General features: G+C 42.9%; 2 protein-coding genes across 4 annotated transcripts in view; one reads left to right on the top strand and one right to left on the bottom strand.

Annotated features, from left to right (window-relative positions):
* The window catches only part of ccdc135 (coiled-coil domain containing 135), a 124,317-nt gene extending 106,961 nt beyond the window's left edge, over positions 1–17,356 (top strand). For both annotated transcript variants that reach the window (XM_067991192.1, XM_067991191.1), the window contains exons 16-18: positions 6,204–6,398; positions 11,802–11,941; positions 15,205–17,356. In XM_067991192.1, the coding sequence (XP_067847293.1) occupies positions 6,204–6,398; positions 11,802–11,941; positions 15,205–15,295 (426 nt within the window). In that variant the 3' untranslated portion in view covers positions 15,296–17,356. The remainder of the gene's footprint in view (positions 1–6,203; positions 6,399–11,801; positions 11,942–15,204) is intronic.
* A 4,263-nt stretch (positions 17,357–21,619) lies between these two features.
* Positions 21,620–22,846, bottom strand: part of knstrn (kinetochore localized astrin (SPAG5) binding protein) — a 39,006-nt gene continuing 37,779 nt past the window's right edge. For both annotated transcript variants that reach the window (XM_067991193.1, XM_067991194.1), the window contains one exon: positions 21,620–21,929. In XM_067991193.1, the coding sequence (XP_067847294.1) occupies positions 21,777–21,929 (153 nt within the window). In that variant the 3' untranslated portion in view covers positions 21,620–21,776. The remainder of the gene's footprint in view (positions 21,930–22,846) is intronic.

Here is a 22,846-nt window from a genome sequence, read left to right as displayed (position 1 = left end):
TTAAAAGTTTCCCACTGCTGTTCTATTTCTTTGTTTGTCACTAATTTTTTCCAGTTTATTTTCCCTAGTTCCATTCTCATCCCCTTAAAATCAGCTTTTTTTCTGATTTAGGTCAAAGACTTTGGTCTTTGTCTTACTTATGTCCTTCTCAATCCTTATCTTAAACCTTATTATGTTGTGATCGCTATTACCTAGATGCTCCACTACGCTTACTTCTCTTATCTGTTCTCGTTCATTACTCATTACTAGTTCCAGCAGTGATTCCTCTCTTGTTGGGCTTTTCATATACTGGATACGAAAGGAGTCCTACACACATTGTAAAAACTCCATTCCCTGTACCCCTTTACCTACCTTTTCTTGCCAATTTATTTGGGGATAGTTAAAATCTCCCATGATTATTATTCTATGTCCTTTACTCATTTCAAGTATTTGCTTACATATTTCTTCCTCCACATCCTTTCCACTATTAGGTGGTCTGTAGTGTGCCTCTATTAGCGTGATCGATCCTTTCTTATCTGTTATTTCAATCCATATGGATTCTGTTTCTATCTTTCTGTTAGTTATGTCCCTTTTCTCTACTGCCATTCTGTTATCCCTAATTAGTACAACTACTCCACCCTCCTTCATTCCCTATCCTTTCTGATTATCTTCTAACCTGTAATATTTAGTTGCCAGTCCTGTCCTCTATGTAGCCATGTTTCAGTTATTCCAACTACATCTGGTTCTTTGCTTCGGATTATTTCCTCCAGTTCCTCCATTTTATTTCAGACACTGTGTACATTGTTGTACAGGCAGTTTAAATCATCTTTAATAGTTTTTCCTTTTACTTTATTTTTAACAGTCCTTTTATACTTCTGTTTTATAACTGTATTTGTTCCTTGACCATTTATGTTATCTTTATTCCTTACTCTGGTCTGACCTTTACACTCATCTCCTGTTTCTTTTATCTTTAGGCTTTTGTGATTGCTACCAAATCCCTCCCTCCATCTTGCTAGCTTAAAGCCTTATGCACAGCCCTATCTATCTGTCCATTTTCTTTGATTGTCTAGTTCTTGCTAGGTTCAACTTTATTGGGTGTTCTATGATCCTTATGAACAGGTTACTGGTCAGTGATGGTGGGTCTTATGTCTCGTTACATTGTACCTTTGCTTCCTATCTTTGCTCTTCCCAAATTATAGCCTTTGTTGTACAAGCCTTTGACATCTTGTCTCTTGCAATCTCTATAGTAAATTTATACTGCAGTAATTTCCTTCTCCACACTCCCCCCTACTGTGATAAAAGGCCTGCCTTTTAAAAGCCTATGTGTTTTAATCTAACAACCCTTTTAGCTCCAAATTATATCATCAATGCCAACTAGCTTATTTATTTGATAATCTATAGGTGCCTATCCTTACAGAGTCCAATGTCTTTGGCCCTGAAATTCATCTTTCTCCAATTTTATCAGTGTCATTGAGGGGAAAAGATGGGACTTGTAAGCATACAGTTTAAACTTGCCTACATTAGCTGTTCTGTCTCCGTTCTGTATTCGAGTAATGTAAAAACATATCTATATTCTTACACTAGATAAGTACATGAGGGAGAAAGGAATAGAAGGATATATTGATAGAGTGAGATGAAGTAAGGTGGGAGGAGGCTCATGTAGAGCATAGACCAGTTGAGTCAAATGGCCTGTTTCTGTGCTGTAAAATTCTATGTAATTTCCATTTCCTACACCAGCCAAGCTTGTGGCTTTTTTGAGTGAGACTGCAATATAATGGCAATTAGTGCTAAATTAGCAACAGGTTTGTGCTGTGTGCCTGCACCTATGGAACTGTGTGCAGACTGCCCCAATCTCATTCCACATCCAATGCTTACAGCCAACGAAGGGCAAAGACTGTGCTGGATTCAACCCTAGGACCAGAAATAAAAGGACTAAGGGGTTGACTTTCTGCGGGGGTTCTCCCGATCGTCCGCTGTAACTTGTCCGCGGAAGATTCGCGGAGACCCCGGAGAAATGGCATCAATGCAGGAACTGCTTGGGAACGTTAATGCGCTGACTCAAGACTGACGATCGTATGATCTCCAGATCTGAGTATTTCTGCTCAGTCAATAATATTATGTTTCCACTCAACAGCTAAAAAAAAATGTGTAGAATATTACATGTCCAAAAGTTTGTTTTATAAAGGATAAACATTGGTGAGTAGTGGGATGCAGGCACTATACTCACAAACAAGGCAAGCAGAAGTAACTTATGGCGACAGATGCATCTGTGTGACATAAAGCAGAGCTTCTGTCCTGTGTCAAATAAGGACATTTTCTGTCTTATGTTTTTCCCTGACTTTATGTAAACAGGGTGGATGTGATTTTAAGAACTGATTTCAGCCTGTTGTAGCTTTGTCTCTGTGTTTGAGGAATGCCCCATACACAAAACTGACCAGATCCACTCACAGGTTTGAGAATCAACTAACCTTTTTGTCAGTCCCACAGTTCATAAGGTCAAAGTTTACTTGGTAGCTGGACAGATGTATGGAATTTCACACATAGGGGAGGGGGGGAGTAGATGAATTAATTGTCTCTGATGGCTCATCCAGCAAAGAAAACGCATGGGAGGAGGATAACATTAACACCTGTGACATGAAACATTCTTTGGGCATAAAGATACTGTTCTAGCTGCTTAACTTTAATTCAGTTCATTTGAGAAACAGATTATTATGAGGTTAACTGAGGAATCATGTGATCACATCAGGAAGTTTCCAGAAGTTGGTTACATCTATAAATCTTGCAGATTATTGGACTGAGTAAGAAATATATTTTAATGGAAATATTTTAAATCCTTGTGGACTGTTTCTACCTTTATTGTTTTCTAGGTATTTGTACCATCAGTAGCTTGCTGCGACTTACTGGTTTTGTAAATAAATCTATTAGTCTTAGCCTGAAGGTAGTGGCCTGACAGTGTGATATTTACCACCTGTTAGAATAGACAGAAGGTGGTGAGCATTATACATGATCTCCAGTGCGATATGCCATAATTAATGGGCAATTGTTAGTGCCATGTATGCTGTCCCAGACAAAAGAGCAAGGTTTCAATTCATAGGAGAGTCAGTCTGCTTATGGAAACAGCCGTTCCGGTATAAGCATTTTAAAAGTGTTGGGGAAAAGCCCGAATGCTAGCAGTTTGCTCGGGTGATGGTTGATCACAAGTGCCTGGAATTTCGGTGTGGGGGGGTTCTCCTGTAGGAAATCAGTGGAACCCGCAGAGAAACGGTGTAAATGGCGAAGAATGCCCATTTAGACGGTTTCTCTACGGTTTCTACCGACCTTACACAGAAGTTACAGTGGAAGATCAGGAGAACCTCATGGCAATTTCCCCCCCCCCTCAAAATGTCCAGATTAGGATGTAATAGCCTTATTGCTCTAGTCATTGTTGAGTCTAGGGTGTCCTGATAGAATAACGATTCAGAGGCTGCTGAGCATGGGATGTCTCATTAGCATTAACAATCCAGTTGCTTTGGTGACAGTTGAGCATGGGATGTTCTGATTAGGGTCTAATAAATCCAGTTGCTATGGTGACAATTGAGCATGTTTGTTTTGATTAGGGCCCGATGATCTGGTTGCTCTGGTGACAATTGAGTGTGGGATGTCTTGATTAGTTTATAACATTCCAATTGTGCCAGGCACAGTTGGATGTGGGATGCCACGATTAGGGCCTAACGATCCCCTTGCTGTGGTGACGGTCGAGTGTGGGATGCCCTGATTAGAGTCTAACGATCCCCTTGCTGTGGTGACGGTCGAGTATGGGATGCCCTGATTAGAGCCTAACGATCCCCTTGCTGTGGTGACGGTCGAGTGTGGGATGCCCTGATTAGAGTCTAACGATCCCCTTGCTGTGGTGACGGTCGAGTATGGGATGCCCTGATTAGAGCCTAACGATCCCCTTGCTGTGGTGACGGTCGAGTGTGGGATGCCCTGATTAGAGTCTAACGATCCCCTTGCTGTGGTGACGGTCGAGTATGGGATGCCCTGATTAGAGTCTAACGATCCCCTTGCTGTGGTGACGGTCGAGTGTGGGATGCCCTGATTAGAGCCTAACGATCCCCTTGCTGTGGTGACGGTCGAGTGTGGGATGCCACGATTAGGGCCTAACGATCCCCTTGCTGTGGTGACGGTCGAGTATGGGATGCCCTGATTAGAGTCTAACGATCCCCTTGCTGTGGTGACGGTCGAGTGTGGGATGCCCTGATTAGAGTCTAGATTCCCCCCTTGCTGTGGTGATGGTTGGGAAAATTGCTGCATGATAGAATGTTGAGAATTACAGAGCATTCCATGAGCTCGTTTTCAGTGTTACGAACAGGCAGAGGCGATATGATTATGGGGTGTAAAATAGTTCCTCGGGGAGTGTATTTCTATGGTTACGGATTGAACTTCCTACCATAATTGCTGTGGAAGGTGGTTCTGTGGAGAGACTGTTCTCTTTAATCATGGCCTTGAGTGTGGCAATTTCAGTGGGTGATGAGGTTCTACTGGGAGTTTATTTACAATTGATTCAGACATCCTGAAAGCCATGTTTTATTAATGACTTCATAATCTGCTTTAAAACACTTCCAATGGGACTGTTCATCGAAAGGCTGAATTGTGAGGTGTTGATTTTTAAACCTGTGGTCTGATTACTACAGGCTTTTCTTATTGGCCATTAAGCGTTAAAATTGCTTCATTTGATTTATTTTGTTTTGCATTTAAAACAGTCAGTGATGCCGTAAATCACATTTTGTCAGTGCATTCTGACTAGCGCTTTACGAACAAAATGGATCTTACAAATGATCCACCCATTTGCCAGTCCAGTAAAAGCCAGTTGCTAAACATTTCATTTTTAATTTTTCCCACTCTTCTGTTCAAAATAAAGGTGAGTTGCATATTAGGAGCATTTTCTCCCTAATTTTCTTTTCTCGCGGGTCGCGGGATACGGTTCCACAGGCACCACCAGCTGTTGCTACCTCAGCCAAGTGTCCACTCCTTGCGAGTCAGTGCCAGACATTGTGTGTCTTCACGATGGAGGTGGGGAGGGGCTTCACAGCCGAGCTTGATCCTGTCCTCATCCAGTGTTAACATGCACTTTTCAGCAGGAATCACTGGATCTCAATCAGGATTCTTCCTCTCGCCCAAGGCGCCGAATCCAATTGCACCACTCCTATCACCGCTTTGGCTGAGCTCAGCTAACTCAGCGGGGACTGAATCTGGCACCTTCCTCATCTCTATGGCTTAGTGCTAAAGTGGGTGATGAATTTTTTTTAACCTACATGACTTATGGGGAAGATTGTGGTGATTTCAGTGACTGTGAAACGCCCTAAACACTCTGGTGGCAGTTGACTATCTGATAATGGGATTATCGGGCAGATTTCCAACTGGTTGTCCGTCCATTCACTGACAAGATTATCAGTCCTCAGAGCTCCTGTTCAGCTGATACATTCCAGGATCACTGGAAATGCCACACCCTCTGGACAGATAGCAACAAATCTGCTGACCGTACTAAACTAGTTATCAAAAAAGGGTAGAATATGAGGTGTGCTTATGTTTCACACTACTGGACAGGTTCCAAGATAAAGATAGACAATCCTTCGACTGACTTTCGCCTTCTCTCCATTCCAGTTGTTTTTGTCTCTCTGTTTTCAGTCAGTGCTCTTCTCAACTTTCTTTTCTTGTTCTATTAAGCTGCAAATATGCCAACCTACATGGTTTCCCTCCTTCCCACGTCCTTCCTACTGTGTTGAATTGTGTCCAATCATATAGTCTCCTACTTTAACTCATTGTTTCCTTTTACCTCCTTACCTTCCAAGCTTGCCGTTACTTCTTGATTCACCCTGTCCTTCCTTTTATGTATTTGACTCTTGTTGGTGTCGTGCTTTTACTTTTTCTCAGTTGCAGTTAACGATAAAGTTGGCTCCATGGGAACAGTGTTGATTGGTATTAACCACAGTGATGAGATACACGGGGTAATTGCTAACATTGTCCCCTGGGCAAGTAACCTGATCGAGTGCATCGCCCGCCCATTGTAGAACCTGTCCAATGTCCGTACCATTAATTTCAATGGCAATAAAATGGGACGGGTTCTACAATGGACCGTCTGGCTCGGTCAGGTTACTGCCCAGGCGGCAAAGTTGAAAATGACCTCCTACTGTTTTCAAATGATGTCAGCTATTTATTATCATGCCAACCATTTTGTTCCTCAGAGGCGGTTAGAGGAGGAACAGCTGATGCGGCGTGCTGAGGAGGAGCTTGATTACCTCGCACCCTTCCTTGCCCGGCTCGGACAGCCCAAAAAAATTACAAAGAAACTAGCCATTCTGCTGAGGAACGACTGCCTGGCGGACATGAAGCAGAGGCTGATCGATAAAGCCAACCTCATCCAAAGCCGGTTTGAGAAGGTATTGAACATCTTCCTCACTCAGTATTATTCACTCTCGACCACCACAATCCCACCCAATGTTTGCTGGATGGTTAGAGTGTTCCAACAAGCTGTACTGCAGAACGACGGGATGCAGTTCTGAAGCTGCAGTGAACTCCTGACTTCGATCATGCCCGTGACAAGTGAGTCCAAGCACTTTCACTTGCTGCATGGGAGCTGCGAGAGCTCGGACTCTGAACGGCATTCCTTTGCCAGAGAGCAAGGAAAAGGAAGGGAATACCACTGGATTCCCAGCTCAGTAATACATCCCATAGCCTGTCAGTTGATGAATGGAGGGTCAGCAGCACATGGAGAAGGCTACGTGAAAGAAAAGTAGTCCGCAAATGGCCCCCAGAGCCTATTATAAGAACCATAACAACAATAATAACTTGCATTTATATAAGTGTCTTTAACATAGTAAAACATCCCAAGGAGGGTTATCACTATCCAAGGAGTTGAAGCTGATTTTAAAGTTCACGATTGCATTAGATTAACAGATTTCTTGATTTTATTTCTTTATTTAATTTAACTTTCTTCCCAAACCATGCACCATTCTGCAGCCAAAAAGGGTAGTAACCCATTCACAGACATTCACCCCGATTTGGCCCAGAACAGTGACTAACCGTGTAGGAAGTTCCAGGTACGAACCCATATCCTACCACCCTGTGGTATAGTGCATTCGAGCACCAGCGTACTGTGTCACAATGCCATGGTAATATTTCCTCTGCTGCCATCCTGAAGGTGCTAACTGTTCCTGTGGTGCCCATCTCCATGAGCACTTTATGCACCATCACCTCTTCCAAGTGCCAGGGCTCAATGGGTAATACTCTTGCCTCTGAGTCACAAGGTTTTGGGTTTAAGTCCCAATCCAGAGACTTAGAATCATAGAAAGGTTACAGCACAGAAAGAGGCCATTTGGCCCATCGAGTCCGTACCGGCTCCATGTAAGAGCAATCCAGCTAGTCCCGTAGCCCTGCAAATTTTTTCTTTTCAAGTTCTTATCCAGTTCCCTTTTGAAGGCCATGATTGAATCTGCCTCCACCACCCCCTCGGGCAGTGCAATCCAGATCACAACCACTCACTGTGTAAAAAAGTTTTTCCTCATCTCACCTTTGGTTCTTTTGCCAATCACCTTAAATCTATGCTCTCTGGTTCTTGACCCTTCCGCCAATGGGAACAGTTTCTCTCTATCTACTCTGTCTAGACCCTTCATGATTTTGAATACCTCTATCTAATCTCCGAGCAGCCGTCTCTGTTCCAAGGAGAACAACTCCAACTTCTCCAGTCTATCCACGTAACTAAAGTCCCTCATCCCTGGAATCATTCCAGTAAATCTCTTCTGCACCCTCTCTAAGGCCTTCACATTTTTCCTAAAGTGCAGTGCCCAGAACTGGACACAATACTCCAGTTGTGGCCAAACCAGTGTTTTATAAAGGTTCATCATGACGTCCATACTTTTGTACTGTATGCCTCTATTTATAAAGCCCAGGATCCCATATGCTTTTTTAACAGCTTTCTCAACCTGCCCTGCCACCTTCAACGATTTGTACACATATACTCCCTGATCTCTCTGTTCCTGTACCCCTTTTAGAGTTGTACCCTCTAGTTTATATTGCCTCTCCTCATTCTTCCTACCGAAATGTATCACTTCGCATTTTTCTGCATTAAATTTCATCTGCCACGTGTTCGCCCATGCCACCAGCCTGTCTGTCCTCTTGAAGTCTATCACTATCTTCCTCACTGTTCACTACCCTTCCAAGTTTTGTGTCATCTGCAAATTTTGAAATTGTGCCCTGTACACCCAAGTCCAAGTCATTAATATATATGAAGAAACGCAGTAGTCCCAGCACTGACCCCTGGGGAACACCTCTGTACACCTCCCTCCAGTCCGAAAAACAACCGTTCACCGCTACTCTCTGCTTCCTGTCCCTGAGCCAATTCTATATCTATGTTGCTACTGCCCCCTTTATTCCATGGGCCCCAATCTTGATGATAAGCCTATCATGCAGCACTTTATCAAACGCCTTTTGAAAGTCCATATACACCACATCAACTGCATTGCCCTCATCTACCCTCTCTGTTACCTCATCAAAAAACTCTATCAGGTTAATTAAACACGATTTGCCTTTAACAAATCCGTGCTGGCTTTCCCTAATCAATCCACACTTAATTTGTGGATTAATGTTAATTCTGTCCCGGATTATCATTTCTAAAAGTTTCCCCACCACTGAGGTTAAACTGACTGGCCTATAATTGCTGGGTTTATCCTTACACCCTTTTTTGAACAAGGGTGTAACATTTGTAATTCTCCAGTCCGCTGGCACCACCCCCGTATCTACGGATGTTTGGAAGATTTTGGCCAGTACCTCCCGCAATTTCCACCCATACTTCCCTCAGCAACCCATCCGCACCGGGTGACTTATCTACTTTAAGTACAGCTAGCCTTTCAAGTACCTCTTCTTTATCAATTTTTAGCCCATCCATTATCTCAACTATGTCTTCCTTTACTGAGACTCTGGCAGCATCTTCTCCCTTGAGCACATAATCTAGGCTGACACTCCAGTACAGTACAGTGGGAGTGCTGCATTGTTGGAGGTGCCATCTTTCAGATGAGATGTTAAAACTGAGTCCCTGTCTGCCCTCCCAGGTGAAGGTAAAAGATCCCATGGCACTATTTCAAAGAAGAGCAGGGGAGTTCTCCCTGGTGTCCTATCCAATATTGATCCCTCAAGCAACATCACTAAAACAGATTATCTGGTCATTATCACATTGCTGTTTGTGGGACCTTGCTGTGCTCAAATTGGCTGCCATGTTTCCTACATTACAACAGTGATTACTTGATTGATTGGCTGTAAAGTGCTTTGGGACATCTTGAGGTCGTGAAAGGCACGATAAAAATGCATGTCCTTCTTTCTTTCTATTGTTTATGAGCGAGCCTAGACAGTGATGGCAGGACTCTCGGCCACGAGAGACACCAAACCTGATCCTATCCTCACCCGGTGTTCACACACTCCACTTTCCAACAGGGGTCGCTGGACAGCAGTCAGGTGTGAGAATCTAGGTTTATTCCCCCTACCCACCTCAGCCCAGGGAGACCAAGGCCATTCCACTGCCAACCTGACTGAGATCAGCTAACTCAGCGGGGACCAGGGATTGATTCTGGGATCTTTCTGGTCCCACTAGACAGTGCACTTCTCAACTGAGCTGTGGGGAGAGCTCCACAATATCCTTTTAATAAACCCTTGAAACTAAAATAAACGTGTGTGATTTGCAGCGGCAGGTTTGACATTTATGGGCTTTGCCGTATCTTACTGGCACCCACGTTGAAGTACGTCATTAAACCAAAGGCTGGGAATCCTTCCAGAATCCAGCTTTGGACTTTGCACCACCAGCTCCTCTCATGTTCCTGTCTGTATCTGTGTACAAGGGCATCTTTTCCAGTATAGTCTCAGGATTTCATAGAATCATAGAATCGTTTCAGCACAGAAGGAGGCCATTCGGCCCATTGAGACCTAAGAGTGCTGACTCTTTGTAAGAGCAATCCAGTTAGTCCCATTCCCCCGCTCTTTCCCTGTAGCCCTGCAAATTTTTTCTCTTCAAATATTTATCCAATTCCTTTTTGAAAGCCACGTTTGAATCTGCATCCAGCACCCTATCCACCACCATTTCTTGCTATTACTTCTTTATTTAATTTAATTTAACCTTCTTCCCACACCACAAGCTGTTACAGTAGAGGCTGAGTCTCCTAGGAGATGGTGCTCTGTTTTACATGACACAGATTTCCCGATGTGATCAATGCAGAAATACTTTTCAAAATTTCTGGGAGTGAAGGGAATTAATTCTCCTTCTCCCCCTTCCACCCCATGCTCCTACCTATACCTTTAGGTGTCAGCCCTGTGCTCAGTGGGTAGCACCCTCGTCTTTCAGTCAGAAGGTTGTGGGTTCACTCCAGAGACTTGAGCATAAAATCTAGGCTGACACTCCCAGTGCAGTGCTGAGGATGTGTTGCACTGTCAGATGCGCCTTTCAGATGAGATGTTAAATCGAGGCCCTGTCTGCCCTCTCAGACGGACGTAAAAGATCCCATGGCATTATTCGAAGAAGAGCAGGTGAGTTCTCCCTGGTGTCCTGGCCAATATTTATCCCTCAACCAAAATCACTAAAACAGATTATCTGGTCATTATCACTTTGCTGTTTGTGGGACCTTGCTGTGCGCAAATTGGCTGCCGTGTTTCCTACATTACAACAGTGACTACACTTCAAAAGTGCTTAATTGGCTGTAAAGCGCTTTGGGACGTCCTGAGGTCATAAAAGTCACTAGAGAAATTAGACTTTTTAATTTCTTCCCCCTTCCCTCCTATCACCCCTCGCTACTCCTGTGCCCCTACCCTGAGGTGTCGTTGACGGGCAGAGAATATAATTTATGACTTTGGCTAGTTTCATTGCTGTGACCTCTTGCGCATTCCCGATTTTCTTCACTCCACCATTAGCGGCTGTGCCTTCAGCTGCCTAGACCCTAAGTTCTGGAATTCCCTCTCTAAACCTCTCTACCTCTCTCTTCTCCATTAAGACACTCCTAAAAACCTACCTGTTCGGTCACCTGTCCTAATATCTCTTTATGTGGCTCGGTGTTAAATTTTGTTTGATAATCGCTCCTGTGAAGCACCTTGGGACGTTTTACTACATTAAAGTTGCTATATAAATGCAAGTTGTTGTTGTTCTTGTGAGATTGGCAGAGATTCAAACAGGGTCTTTCAGGGTAGATGGGCTCAGAGCTGGGACATGACATGCTGGAGGACCTTAGAGAGGAAGGGAAGGTTGGAGATGGGGTGGTAGTTGGAAAGGATGTCTTTTATGAGGAAGGGGAAGGGGGGGAGGAACGGTGCCTGGAAACCAGTTGACAGTGTCAGCTAGCATGGAAGGGGAGTTAAATGGTCATTGTGAACTTCAGCACCTAATCTGAGCTGACGATTGAATGCAGTACTGAGGGAGTGCTGCATGTCAGAGGTGCCATCTTTTGGATGAGATGCTAAATCGAGGCCATGTCAGCCTGCACTTCGAATGTAATCTATTGGCGGCAAAGTACTTTGGGAATCCAGAGAATGTATTAACGCGCTATCAAATGCAAGTTCTTTAAGGCTTGTCTGAAGAGGCAGCACCCATTGCCACCACATCAATCACATCACTGCAGCGATATCGAGGCAAGGAGATATGGCAGGCCTCCTGGAGGTGGGCTATTTGACTTTTTATTAAAGTTCAATAAATATTTTTATGCCTATCTTTTAGTTTCAGTCGACAAAGTGTGGTCCATCTAGACTTCTCTTCCCCTGTAAGTGCTATGCTAAAGATGGCTGCTTAATTGTTTCATGCTCTTTCTTTCTAGGAGGCCATGGAGCTGCAGAAGAAGCAGCATTGGTACCAGCAGAACCAGATAACCATGACCAAGGAAGATGAACAGGCTTACTTGGCCTACTGCTCTGAGGCTATGTTCCGTATCCACATCCTTGAAGTGCGCCTCAACAAGTAAGGATTCTCATTTCACTTTTGAATTATAGAATCATAGAATGGTTACAGCACAAAAGGAGGCCATTCAGCCCATCAAGCCTGTGCCGGCTTTCTGCAAGAGCAATCCAGCTTGCCCCACTCCCCCGCCCTATCCCCGTAGCCGTGCAATTTTTTTTACCTTCAAGTACTTATCCAGTTCCCTTTTTGAAGGCCGTGATTGAATCTGCCTCCACCGCCACCTCAGGCAGTGCATTCCAGATCCTAACCACTCACTGTGTAAAAATGATTTTCCTCATGTCACCTTTGGTTCTTTTGCTGATCACCTTAAATCTATGTCCTCTGATTCTTGACCCTTCCGCCAATGGGAACAGTTTCTCTCTGTCTACTCTGTCTCGACCCTTCATGATTTTGAATACCTCTATCAAATCTCCTCTCAACCGTCTCTGTTCCAAGGAAAACAACCCCAGCTTCTCCAATCTATCCACGTTACTGAAGTCCTGAAATTGTGGCATCTTTACTGTTTGTTCCCTCCATCCTCTCTGGAAGATGCTAACTTGCTGGGGTAGAGTTGCACTGATACCACCAGCTCTCCAGAACTTTGACCAAGTGTGTGTGTGTGTCAATGAGGATCAGCAGGCTGGTTGACCAAGTTGGGCACGTATACCGAGCATGCTCCCTGTCTCCATGCTTTCTAGCTGGGGGGTCACTGGATAGTGGTCAAAAGTGGGAACCCCCTGGTTGATTTGCTACTATTTGGCTGGAGCCCCTACCACTGGCCCGGCTGAGATCAGGTGACTCTGCACAGACCAGGGATTGGCCTGTCTGGCTCAGATCCACACAGGGCAGCGCACTTGATAATGGAGCTCCCTGCTTTCTGTTTCCTTTGAATCATTAATAAGCTGGGCAGAGTGAGTACATATCTTATAGAGTCATATCCATCGCAGCTCTCCACAGGCAATTTAAACAGGTTTAAATAAGGATGTTACCTACATAATTAAAAGTCCTGTTTCCTGTGCGTGTCTGTCACATCACACTATTCAAAGGCAGCATATGAAAGTGTCTTAATTAGGTGCCACACCCCTGGAAAGGAAAGATTAATGATTTGGTCACTTAACAGACAAGTCTTAATTTCAGTCAATCAAATATTGACTAAATGTAGATGATTTAAAGGTAGATTAATCCAATAGGTTTAAGTACCAATGAGACTAATAAAATGAAACAAATCAGAATAAAATGGCTTATTCCTATTGATAGACCTGGGCTAATACTCATGGCCCAGCCATGTATTCTGGACTGCTTCTAACCCCATCTCCCCATAGTGCTCCCAGAACCTGCCTTTCCCCACCCCACTCAGTGCTTTCAAACTCGTTTTGTTTAAATCCTGAGTACTGATGTCATAATTTAGTTTGGAAGAATTATATTGTCTGACTTATAATGTGAGAGAGCTGAATTAACAGCAGCAGAGATACCATCCTGGCAGCACTTAGAGAGAGCAGTGTCTGATGATTCTTTATTTGGGCAGTGATTCAACTTTAGTTGATGACACAGTTAGATCACGTTTTACAGTGATTTAACCATAGGTACAGTTGTTAGCATTCAAAGTGATAAGGACTAAGCATCAAATACAGCCAATTACATATTTCCACCACTAAAGTAATGTCTACATGGCTTAGTTGGTTACAGTCTGAATCAGGTTGTGGGTCCAAGTCTAGGCTGATAGTACTGAGAGACTGCTGTACTGTTGGAGATGCCATTCTTCAGATGAGATGTTAAGCTAAGGCCCTGTCTGCCAGTTCCAATGGGTGTTAAAGATCCCATTACACTTTTTGAAGAGCAGGGGTTCTCCTGGTGTCCCAGCCAATATTCCTCTCTTGACCAACATTACCAAAAATAGATTAACTAGTCATTTTTCTCATTGCTGTTTGCAGGTAGTTGCTGTGGGCAAAATATTTGCTGCATCTGCCTGCCTACATAACATTCAGTCACCTCTTTGACCAAGCTGTTTATTATTTCTATGTGAAGTTCTTTGGGACACTTCTGAGACTTGATAGAAATACAACTCTCCTTTTTTCACAATTTACTAAATTAACACAGCTGATTATGAGCCTAACTGAAAGAATTAGATTGTGCTTGTAGGCATGAGGATCCTTTCTGTTCCTGTTCTGGATGATCTTTTTTGTTTGTTTCCTGCGTTATATTTTGTGGGCAAACTTTGCATGTTCATGCAGTTAAGGTATGTCAGTGCTGGGGAGTGACGTACTTTGCCACTTTGGGTACTCAGTGTCAGCATCTTTGCTGAAAAAAAGTTCTTCCAGATAAAAGTATACTGTGGCACCCTTAGATTCAAGATAAATGAGCTTCTACGCTGCCCAGCCTAACCTTGGATCACCTCCTGTTCATATCATCTTCAGCCCATCCAAGACTCAAACCCGTGGCCTAACTCGCACCAAGTCCCATTCACCCATCACCCCTGTGCTCGCTAACCTACAATGGCTCCTGTCTGGCAACACTTCGAATTTAAATTTCTCATCCTTGCGTTCAAATCCTTCAATGGCCTCACCCCATCCGACATTCTTCCAGCCCTAAACCCCCTGAGGTCTCTGCACTCCTCCAATTCTGGCCTCTTGTGCATCCCCAATTTCCATTGTCTCACCATTGGCAGCTGTGCTTTCAGCTGCCTAGGCCCCAAGTTCTGGAATTCCCTCCCTAAACCACTCTACCCTCCTCCTTTAAGATGCTCCTTAAAATCTACCTCTTTGACCAAGCTGTTGGGTCACCTGTCCTAATATCTCCTGATGTGGCTTGGTGTCAAATTTGTGTTTCATAACACTCCTGTGAAGCGTCTTGGGACATTTTACTACGTTAAAGGTGCTATATATATGCAAGTTGTTGTTGTTACACCTCCATTTCCCACACCAGCTATGCTTATGTAAGATTGTCAATTTGTGCCACCTCATGAACTATTTTGTGAGTTGGGCCTACATCTCCTGGGAACTGGGATGAAACTGCCCAGAATTGTTGGTCCCTTATAGCCATTACTGAGAGTAGACTTCTATCCTATCAATTTGGGCTGGATTTGAACCTGACTGTCAGAGGTGATCGATGTGCTAATCCATTCCCCATGATTTAAGAATTAAAAGGTTACACTCATCACAATACGATCACTTATATAGAACCGTTAAATGTGATGCTTCACATATATCGTAACGAAAGGTTGTTAATTGGTTTCCTTCCAGCTTCAAGGACTGAGTTTAATACTATAACCCATGACATATTCACAGGCACAAAGAGTTAGCACCAATCAAGTACCTAGCCCTGGAAGACAAGCTCCGCAAGGACTCACGCTTGGCCAAGAAATTAAAGGGCTGCTGAACATAGTGAACTGTCCCTCACAATGGAAATCAGAGCCAGAGAGAATGATTCGGTGTGCAGGAATGCTTTTACTATTCCACAAGCACACATTCAAAATAATAAAAAAAATGCAGTCTGAAGGGTTTCACAAGAATAACTTGCATCTACAACAGTTTATGATTTAACTATGTGCATTGGCATATTTTATGTAATAAAGTTCTGAAATGTGATCAGCCTGTGTATTGTTCAGGTGAAGGAAGCCAGGTGGTGAGACTCAAACATTCCCTCATTCAACTGATGTCTACAAATATACACAGAGGAGAAGCACCACCTTCCAGCCAAGAAATTCCCAGCTTGTCCATGGCACACATGATTTCTTCCCTTCTATTGTACATGTTGTGAAATACACCTCTGGTTCTTTTCCTCCTTGCTGTTGTCCATGGGATCCAGAAATGATTTTATTGATGTTTATTTGCATTTGGTATTTCAGAGTTCTGTAAATTGTCTTCTAAAAACCCGTTTTGGAAGGTATTTACTCTTGCGTTATCAGGTATCCTTCAGCTGATTCTCAATGTTGGCCCACCGGACCTACTTCAGTTAACTCAGTTCAGGTTGACTCATCCTTGGTGTCCAGTCATCAGCCAGCTTCCAGTCTGAAATTTGTCAAAACTGAGCTATTCCTATTGACCAATATCCACATCACCTGCTTACGCCATGTTTAGACAGGGTGTGACTCTTAGAAATAAAAAAAACTCTGCTGCAAACTAGGAATGGGACTTGATGGGACCATGTTAATCCCTGGCAAACCATACAGGCTGCAAGATCCAATTTCATCCAAGTGGAAAGAAAGTTGGATTCTAGTTCTTCAAAGCACACTTTCAGCTCAGATTAGGTATTGAGAATGTTCCCAGGAAAGATATCAGTTCACAGCATCCTGTATGCATTTGGACCCACCAAGTCTCACATGTCTCCTCCATCATTAGTTACAAGTCTGACCAACCTGTTCTCAGCATGAGAGACAGACTGACATCCTTTGGCTCAAAAATAGACAAATTGGCATTAGTTCCACAAGAACATCAGATGGGTCTTACTCAGCACCTTCCTAGGATGCTGAATACAACACTGAATGCCTTCAACAGGACCAAGGTGAAACCTCATGAATGGATTCTTCACACTGCCAATTCCACTTATTTTCAAGGAATGGGCTACCCAGAGGTGGACAAGAGACCTTAATGAGGTACCCTGCTCCATACAAAAGACTACTGATTCCTAATATTTACATTGATATAGAAGCTTTTCACATCAAAAGGTTTCAATACAACACTTTATCCAATGAGTTATTCCTGTAGAAAAACTTCCCTTTAAGATCAGCACACTTGTTACCAGTGCATACGTTTAGAAAGAGTTGGTACTTTTCTATTTTCAGTCTATAAATTGCTCAGACAGCGATAAGACTGACAGATTTTCTTTAAAACCTAGATATGCATTTGGAAGGGACAGCACCATGGTTGAGCTGGGTTGCTGCTGTAAAGTGAGAACTACATGTGATGCAAGTGGTCCCTGCCTGGTGATAGCAAGCCATGTTTATGCACGACAGGGGATAGGGAGGGATATTGAGAATGGAGGGACTGATTATGGGTTTTGTGGCATCTAAAGCTTTTGTCCTACAAGAAGTTTGATATGTAGGAGTGAGTGCTTTTGACCACAGGCCTCTGGTAGAATGGAGTGGGATTTTTGCAGAGCAGGTGCGCTTGGTATATAGTTTTGAGCTGTTCTGGTCATTCTGCTGCAGGTGAATTGCTATTTAGCTGAAGAGGAGTCAATAGTTATGTGTGTACTTTTGCTGGTTGGGTTTTTATGCTTTCTTTAAATCTAAGGTTATAAGTGTACATTCAGTTTTGGGCACTGGGGGAGGGCGGAAGAAAGAAAATCATGTGTTGATTGTAAGGATCCATGAGGCAGTGCTATTGTAGTAACAAATTTTCTAAAATGTTTAAAATCAGTAATGAGAAGGGAATGGCAAAGTTTATGGCTGCCACTTTGATATAGTTTCTATAATAAAAAAACTGGCAGCAATTCTAGTCAGCATTTTTTTTGGTCCAATGAAAAAAAAAGTGAAATGAGTTCCACACACCAGATTGTGCACTGGCAAGATATATGTTATATACAACCTTGTAAAAAATACTCCCAGGAATCCTTCAAACCAAATTACTGCTTTCAGCTAGGACTCTACTTGATGGTCACAGTTTTTCCACACAAAGGGTAGTGGAAATCTGGAACTCACTCCCCCAAAAGGCTGTGACTGCTGGGAGACAATTGAAAATTTCAAGACTGAGATCGATAGATTTTTGGGTAAGATTATCAATGGACTTGGAACAAAGACAGGGAAAATCAGGGTCGAGGTACAGATCAACCTTTATCTAATTGAACGGCAGAACAAGCTCGAGGGGCTGAATGGCCTACTCCTGTTCCTATGCAACAACAAAAGAAGCCACTTCAAGTGGCGAGTAGCTCAATTCTGGTTAACAACTCAATGATTCATATGTAAATAATGGCATGGTAGAACTGGTGATCTGGTAGAATCTTACAGGCAATTAGGAGGACAACATTCAGACACTAAAAAGGGTTAGAATTGGAAACAAAATGCTGCCAAAGCTAAAATATTCTAACCAGCAACTAGATATGAAATACACTCAAACAGTGTCAAGGTTTTATTCCCTACCAAAGTAAGGCACTATCACCAATTCCCCATTGACGATACAGAAAACTGTGACTGTCCAGGGAATCACCACATTGCTTTGAAATAAAAATTCACAAGCCTATCCAATGATTTAATTTTAGCCAACTCAATGTATCTGGATGAAACGTATTCTTCATTACCACTTAGGGGAAATTGTCTAACCTCCCCTCCCCTCCCCTCTAAATAATACGGGGAATAGTGATTAAAGGCCACATGCTCCACCGGGTGACCTCAGAACCTAATGGTCAAATCAGCCAGCCACATACATGACCTGGTTTACTACTGGGTCACTAGGGAGGGTAACAGAGTTCAAATATTCCTCCTCTATCTATGAATCAGAATTTAGATTACAGGAACCTTTTATTATTTCAGTAGCAAAACTTGCTGCAGCAGTCACAGATTCATTACCATGCAAACAGAAGAACCAATTACTTCAAAATCTGGTTCATGGATCACACCTTCCAGTCTGGTTTTTGTGATTGCAAGTCCTGGGATGCAACTGCATTCTTTTTCCACTTTGAATGAAAATCACATGTAACTTATACACTTTTTTGTGTTAAGATTTTCCAGCTGCTCTGCACCATGCAGGCTCCAGCTAAGAGAAACTGCTGCCAATGATACCAGCGCTATGAATTGCAGGCAACCATTGGTAACCACAACAGAATGCAGTGTTAAGCCATATTTCTTTTTGTCTTTTCATTGAGCACACCTGGTTTTTAACCCTGAAGATGCATGACAAAAATAACCAATGCACAATAACCCAGGAGCAGAATGGATGTCTGTTACAGGTAGCAGTGTGACATTAACCATGGTAATATTTTAAATTACAGCCCCATTTATAGAATCATACAACGCAGGCAGCCATTCGGCCCATCATGTCTGCAACAGCTCTTTGAAAGAGGTTTCCAATTAGTTCCACTCCCCTGCTCTTTCTGCATAGCCCTGCAATTTTTTCTGTTTCAAGTATTTAATTTCCTATTGAATCTGCTGCTACCACCATTTCAGGCAGTGCCATTCATAATTTGCTGCATAAATACATCTCATTTCCCCCCAGATTTTTTGCCAATTATCTTGAATCAGTGCCCTGAGTACCGACCCTCATAGTGGAAAGTTTATCCCTATCTACTCTTATCAAAACCCCTCGTAATTTTGAGCAGCTCTATCAAATTACCCCAAAACCTTCTCTGTTCTAAGGAGAACAACCCCAGCTTCTCTAGTCACGCATAACTGAAGTCCCTCGTCCCTGGTAGCAGCCAAGGATGCTGTATGCTTTTTTTTGTTAAAAAAAGCCTTATTGACTTGTCCTGCCACCTTTGAAGATTTGTGTAGGTGAATCCCCCAGGTCTCTCTGTGCTGCATCCTCTTTAAAATTATACCATTTCATTTATCTGCTTGCTTTGTCCCAAGAGTTCAAAAGGGGCTGGAACAACTAGATGACATTTTGATTGGCACACCAGTTATTATGGGTGGGGTGGTCCTGCTGGCTTTTTGATCAGGTGTATTTACATACATTTCTGGGGAGCTATTTACATGCAAATTAAATTGGGCAGATTCCCAAGATCATCTTGGAGATAGTTAAAAAAAGCCCTATTTACCTTTCATATCCTGTAGATATTTGACCGCCTAATACAATCATGAGATGTATTTGATTTCCCCTGTTCTACTTTTAACTTCAAGGGAGTTTTTTTTAATAATTCGTTCATGGGATGTGGGCGTCGCTGGTGAGGCCGGCATTTATTGCCCATCCCTAATTGCCCTCGAGAAGGTGATGGTGAGCCGCTGCACTCCATATGGTGAAGGTTCTCCCACAGTGCTGTTAGGAAGGGAGTTCCAGGATTTTGACCCAGCGACGATGAAGGAACAGCGCTATATTTCCGAGTCAGGATGGTGTGTGACTTAGAAACATAAGAACATAAAAACGAAGAGCAGGAGTAGGCCAATCGGCCCCTCGAGCCTGCTCCGCCATTCAATAAGATCATAGCTGATCTGATCCTAATCTCAAATCTAAATTCATGTCCAATTTCCTGCCCGCTCCCCGTAACCCCTAATTCCCTTTACTTCTAGGAAACTGTCTATTTCTGTTTTAAATTTATTTAATGATGTAGCTTCCACAGCTTCCTGGGGCAGCAAATTCCACAGACCTACTACCCTCTGAGTGAAGAAGTTTCTCCTCATCTCAGTTTTGAAAGAGCAGCCCCTTATTCTAAGATTATGCCCCCTAGATCTAGTTTCACCCATCCTTGGGAACATCCTTACCGCATCCACCCGATCAAGCCCCTTCACAATCTTATATGTTTCAATAAGATCGCCTCTCATTCTTCTGAACTCCAATGAGTAGAGTCTCAATCTACTCAACCTCTCCTCATATGTCTGCCCCCTCATCCCCGGGATTAACTGAGTGAACCTTCTTTGTACTGCCTCAAGAGCAAGTATGTCTTTTCTTAAGTATGGAGACCAAAACTGTATGCAGTATTCCAGGTGCGGTCTCACCAATACCTTATATAACTGCAGCAATACCTCCCTGTTTTTATATTCTATCCCCCGAGCAATAAAAGCCAACATGCCGTTGGCCTTCTTGATCACCTGCTGCACCTGCATACTAACTTTTTGATCCTTTGTACTGCAGTACTTTCCAGTTTCTCGCCTTTAAGATAATAACTTGCTCTCTGATTTTTCCTGCCAAAGTGCATAACCTCACATTTTCCAATATTGTGTTGAAGGGGAACGTGCAGGTGGTGTTGTTCCCCTGTACCTGCTGCTCTTGTCCTTCTAGGTGGTAGAGGTCACGGCTTTGGGTGGTGCTGTCGAAGAAGCCTTAGTGAGTTGCTGCAGTGGATCCTGTGGATAGTACACACTACAGCCACTGTGCACCGGTGGTGAAGGGAGTGAATGTTTAGGGTGGTGGATGGGGTGCCAATGAAGCTGCAAGTATATCACAGGAACAGTTGCCCCAGTGCAGCAGTTTGAAACAGCAATAAAGGCTCCAGGGTGGAGATGAGGATTACCCAGCAAACTCCACAAAGTAACTGTAAAGGGAGGTTATCAGGATCAGTATTACTGTGGGTTTTAATGTAAGAGACAGGGATTTGCTGTTTAATTAAAGTGCTTATTCTTCCTGTTTTTGATGAGGTGAGGGCATGGGATATATGAGTAATTAAAGTATTAAAAAGAGAGTTTCTGTTTTGACTATGGAGCTTGTTTAGTTGCCAGATTGAGTATGTGTAAAAAAAAGTGCACAAGAAAGTTACTTGAGGTAAAAACCCCAAGACATAACACTCACATCTCTACCACACCCAGACAAGAAGGCAGGCCACTTCTGATCGAGCTTTCAGGCAAGTGTAAATAGGTGATGCAGATTGCTTTATCTACCAAACTCAGGATATGGACAACTGCCAGGCACAAATTCCCAACTTACCCCTCAGCAGCAATGCACACTATGCTGCCTCATCAAGGACTGAAATCAACAGTGGCATGTTGACAACTATTATGTGCAATTTCCATCAGACAAGAGCTTGAAGAGTTCAGCTGCTTAAAATAGATTCAGTTTCAATAGAAAAGCATTTTGGTCTAAAATGCACTTGCAGGTCAATAGCACACAAAAGAGATTCATAAAACACCCATTTTATTTTACCCAAGAGGACCCGTCTAGTGAGTATTACGACTTTTGTTACCTTTACACTAAACAGGCCACCAATTCCACCTTTCCCACCGAGCAGCTCCTTTAAACATATACATTTTATATACAGTTTAAAGTGATCCATTTTAGTCCAGAGGTTCAGAGCACTCCTGATCTAAAAGTTGTTTGGATTGATTTAAAAATGCTCTCCATTCCTCCAGCTCCTTCTGGAACAAGTCTGTCTCTTCTACAATTTTATTACTCTCCTCCTTTGCATTCTCCAACTTCACCCTCATAGCCTATTCAAAAGGGATAAAAGGAAAGAGTGTAAATGTTCTGAATTGCAACAGCATTTCTACATTACAGTACATCAACATAAATCACATGCAACCATGGAAATTTCTGAATTTAGTTTATTTTTGAAAAAGATGCTCCTGGGTGCCCCAATGCCTCAGCCAGTTTAACAAGTAAAGAGCAGAACACTGACCAGCAAAGTCTCAGTTTCAATCCCCATTCTGAGTTTGCCTTCAGACAGGGCCAAAGTAGAGGGGAAATACTGGCCTTAAGAGTTACTGGGGGGGGGGGTTAAGGCAAAAACTCAACTGCCCCATCTCTTTATGGCTATCCAGTGAACCCTAAATGGCAGTCCATATGTTGATATCAGACAGGGACAGGCCTGGGTTCAGCTTATATTTCCTGCTGTCAAACACCGATTCACTGCCAAAGCTTACTCAAACATAATGGTCACTTTGGCCAGGAGCCAGAGAGAGAGACAGGCAGCAGTAAACACTGAGGAAAGTGAGGAAGAGGAGAAAATGGCCAAATGAGTTTTGGTAAATGTACACATGAGGATTTGCCACAGCCAATGAACAAAATTATACAACTGCATGGGATAAATTTTTACAGCTTAACTTTTTTAAAAATAAAAAAAGGTAGCTTTTTTGGCTTATGGAACCAAAGCAAAAAAGAGTAACAATTTTCAACATTACATGAGAATATTTATTAGGCAGTTTAATAAAAGTTTGAAATATACAGGGTGCAGACCTATTTTGATTTAATTACACAGTAAACTGGCAGAATCCTTTACAATACACAGTCAACACCATGAGGATTCCACTCAGTCTTACTTCCTCCCACCATTTGAAAAAAGTATTACATGCAAGCATTTTGAAGGAACAAAATACTGCTGGATCACCTTGGGTTGACTGTGCTGCAA

Source organism: Heptranchias perlo, chromosome 10 (assembly GCF_035084215.1).
Source record: "Heptranchias perlo isolate sHepPer1 chromosome 10, sHepPer1.hap1, whole genome shotgun sequence".
Lineage (NCBI taxonomy): Eukaryota > Metazoa > Chordata > Chondrichthyes > Hexanchiformes > Hexanchidae > Heptranchias > Heptranchias perlo.
Note: the sequence above shows the minus strand (reverse complement) of the source record. Positions and strands in the feature narration are given on the sequence as shown.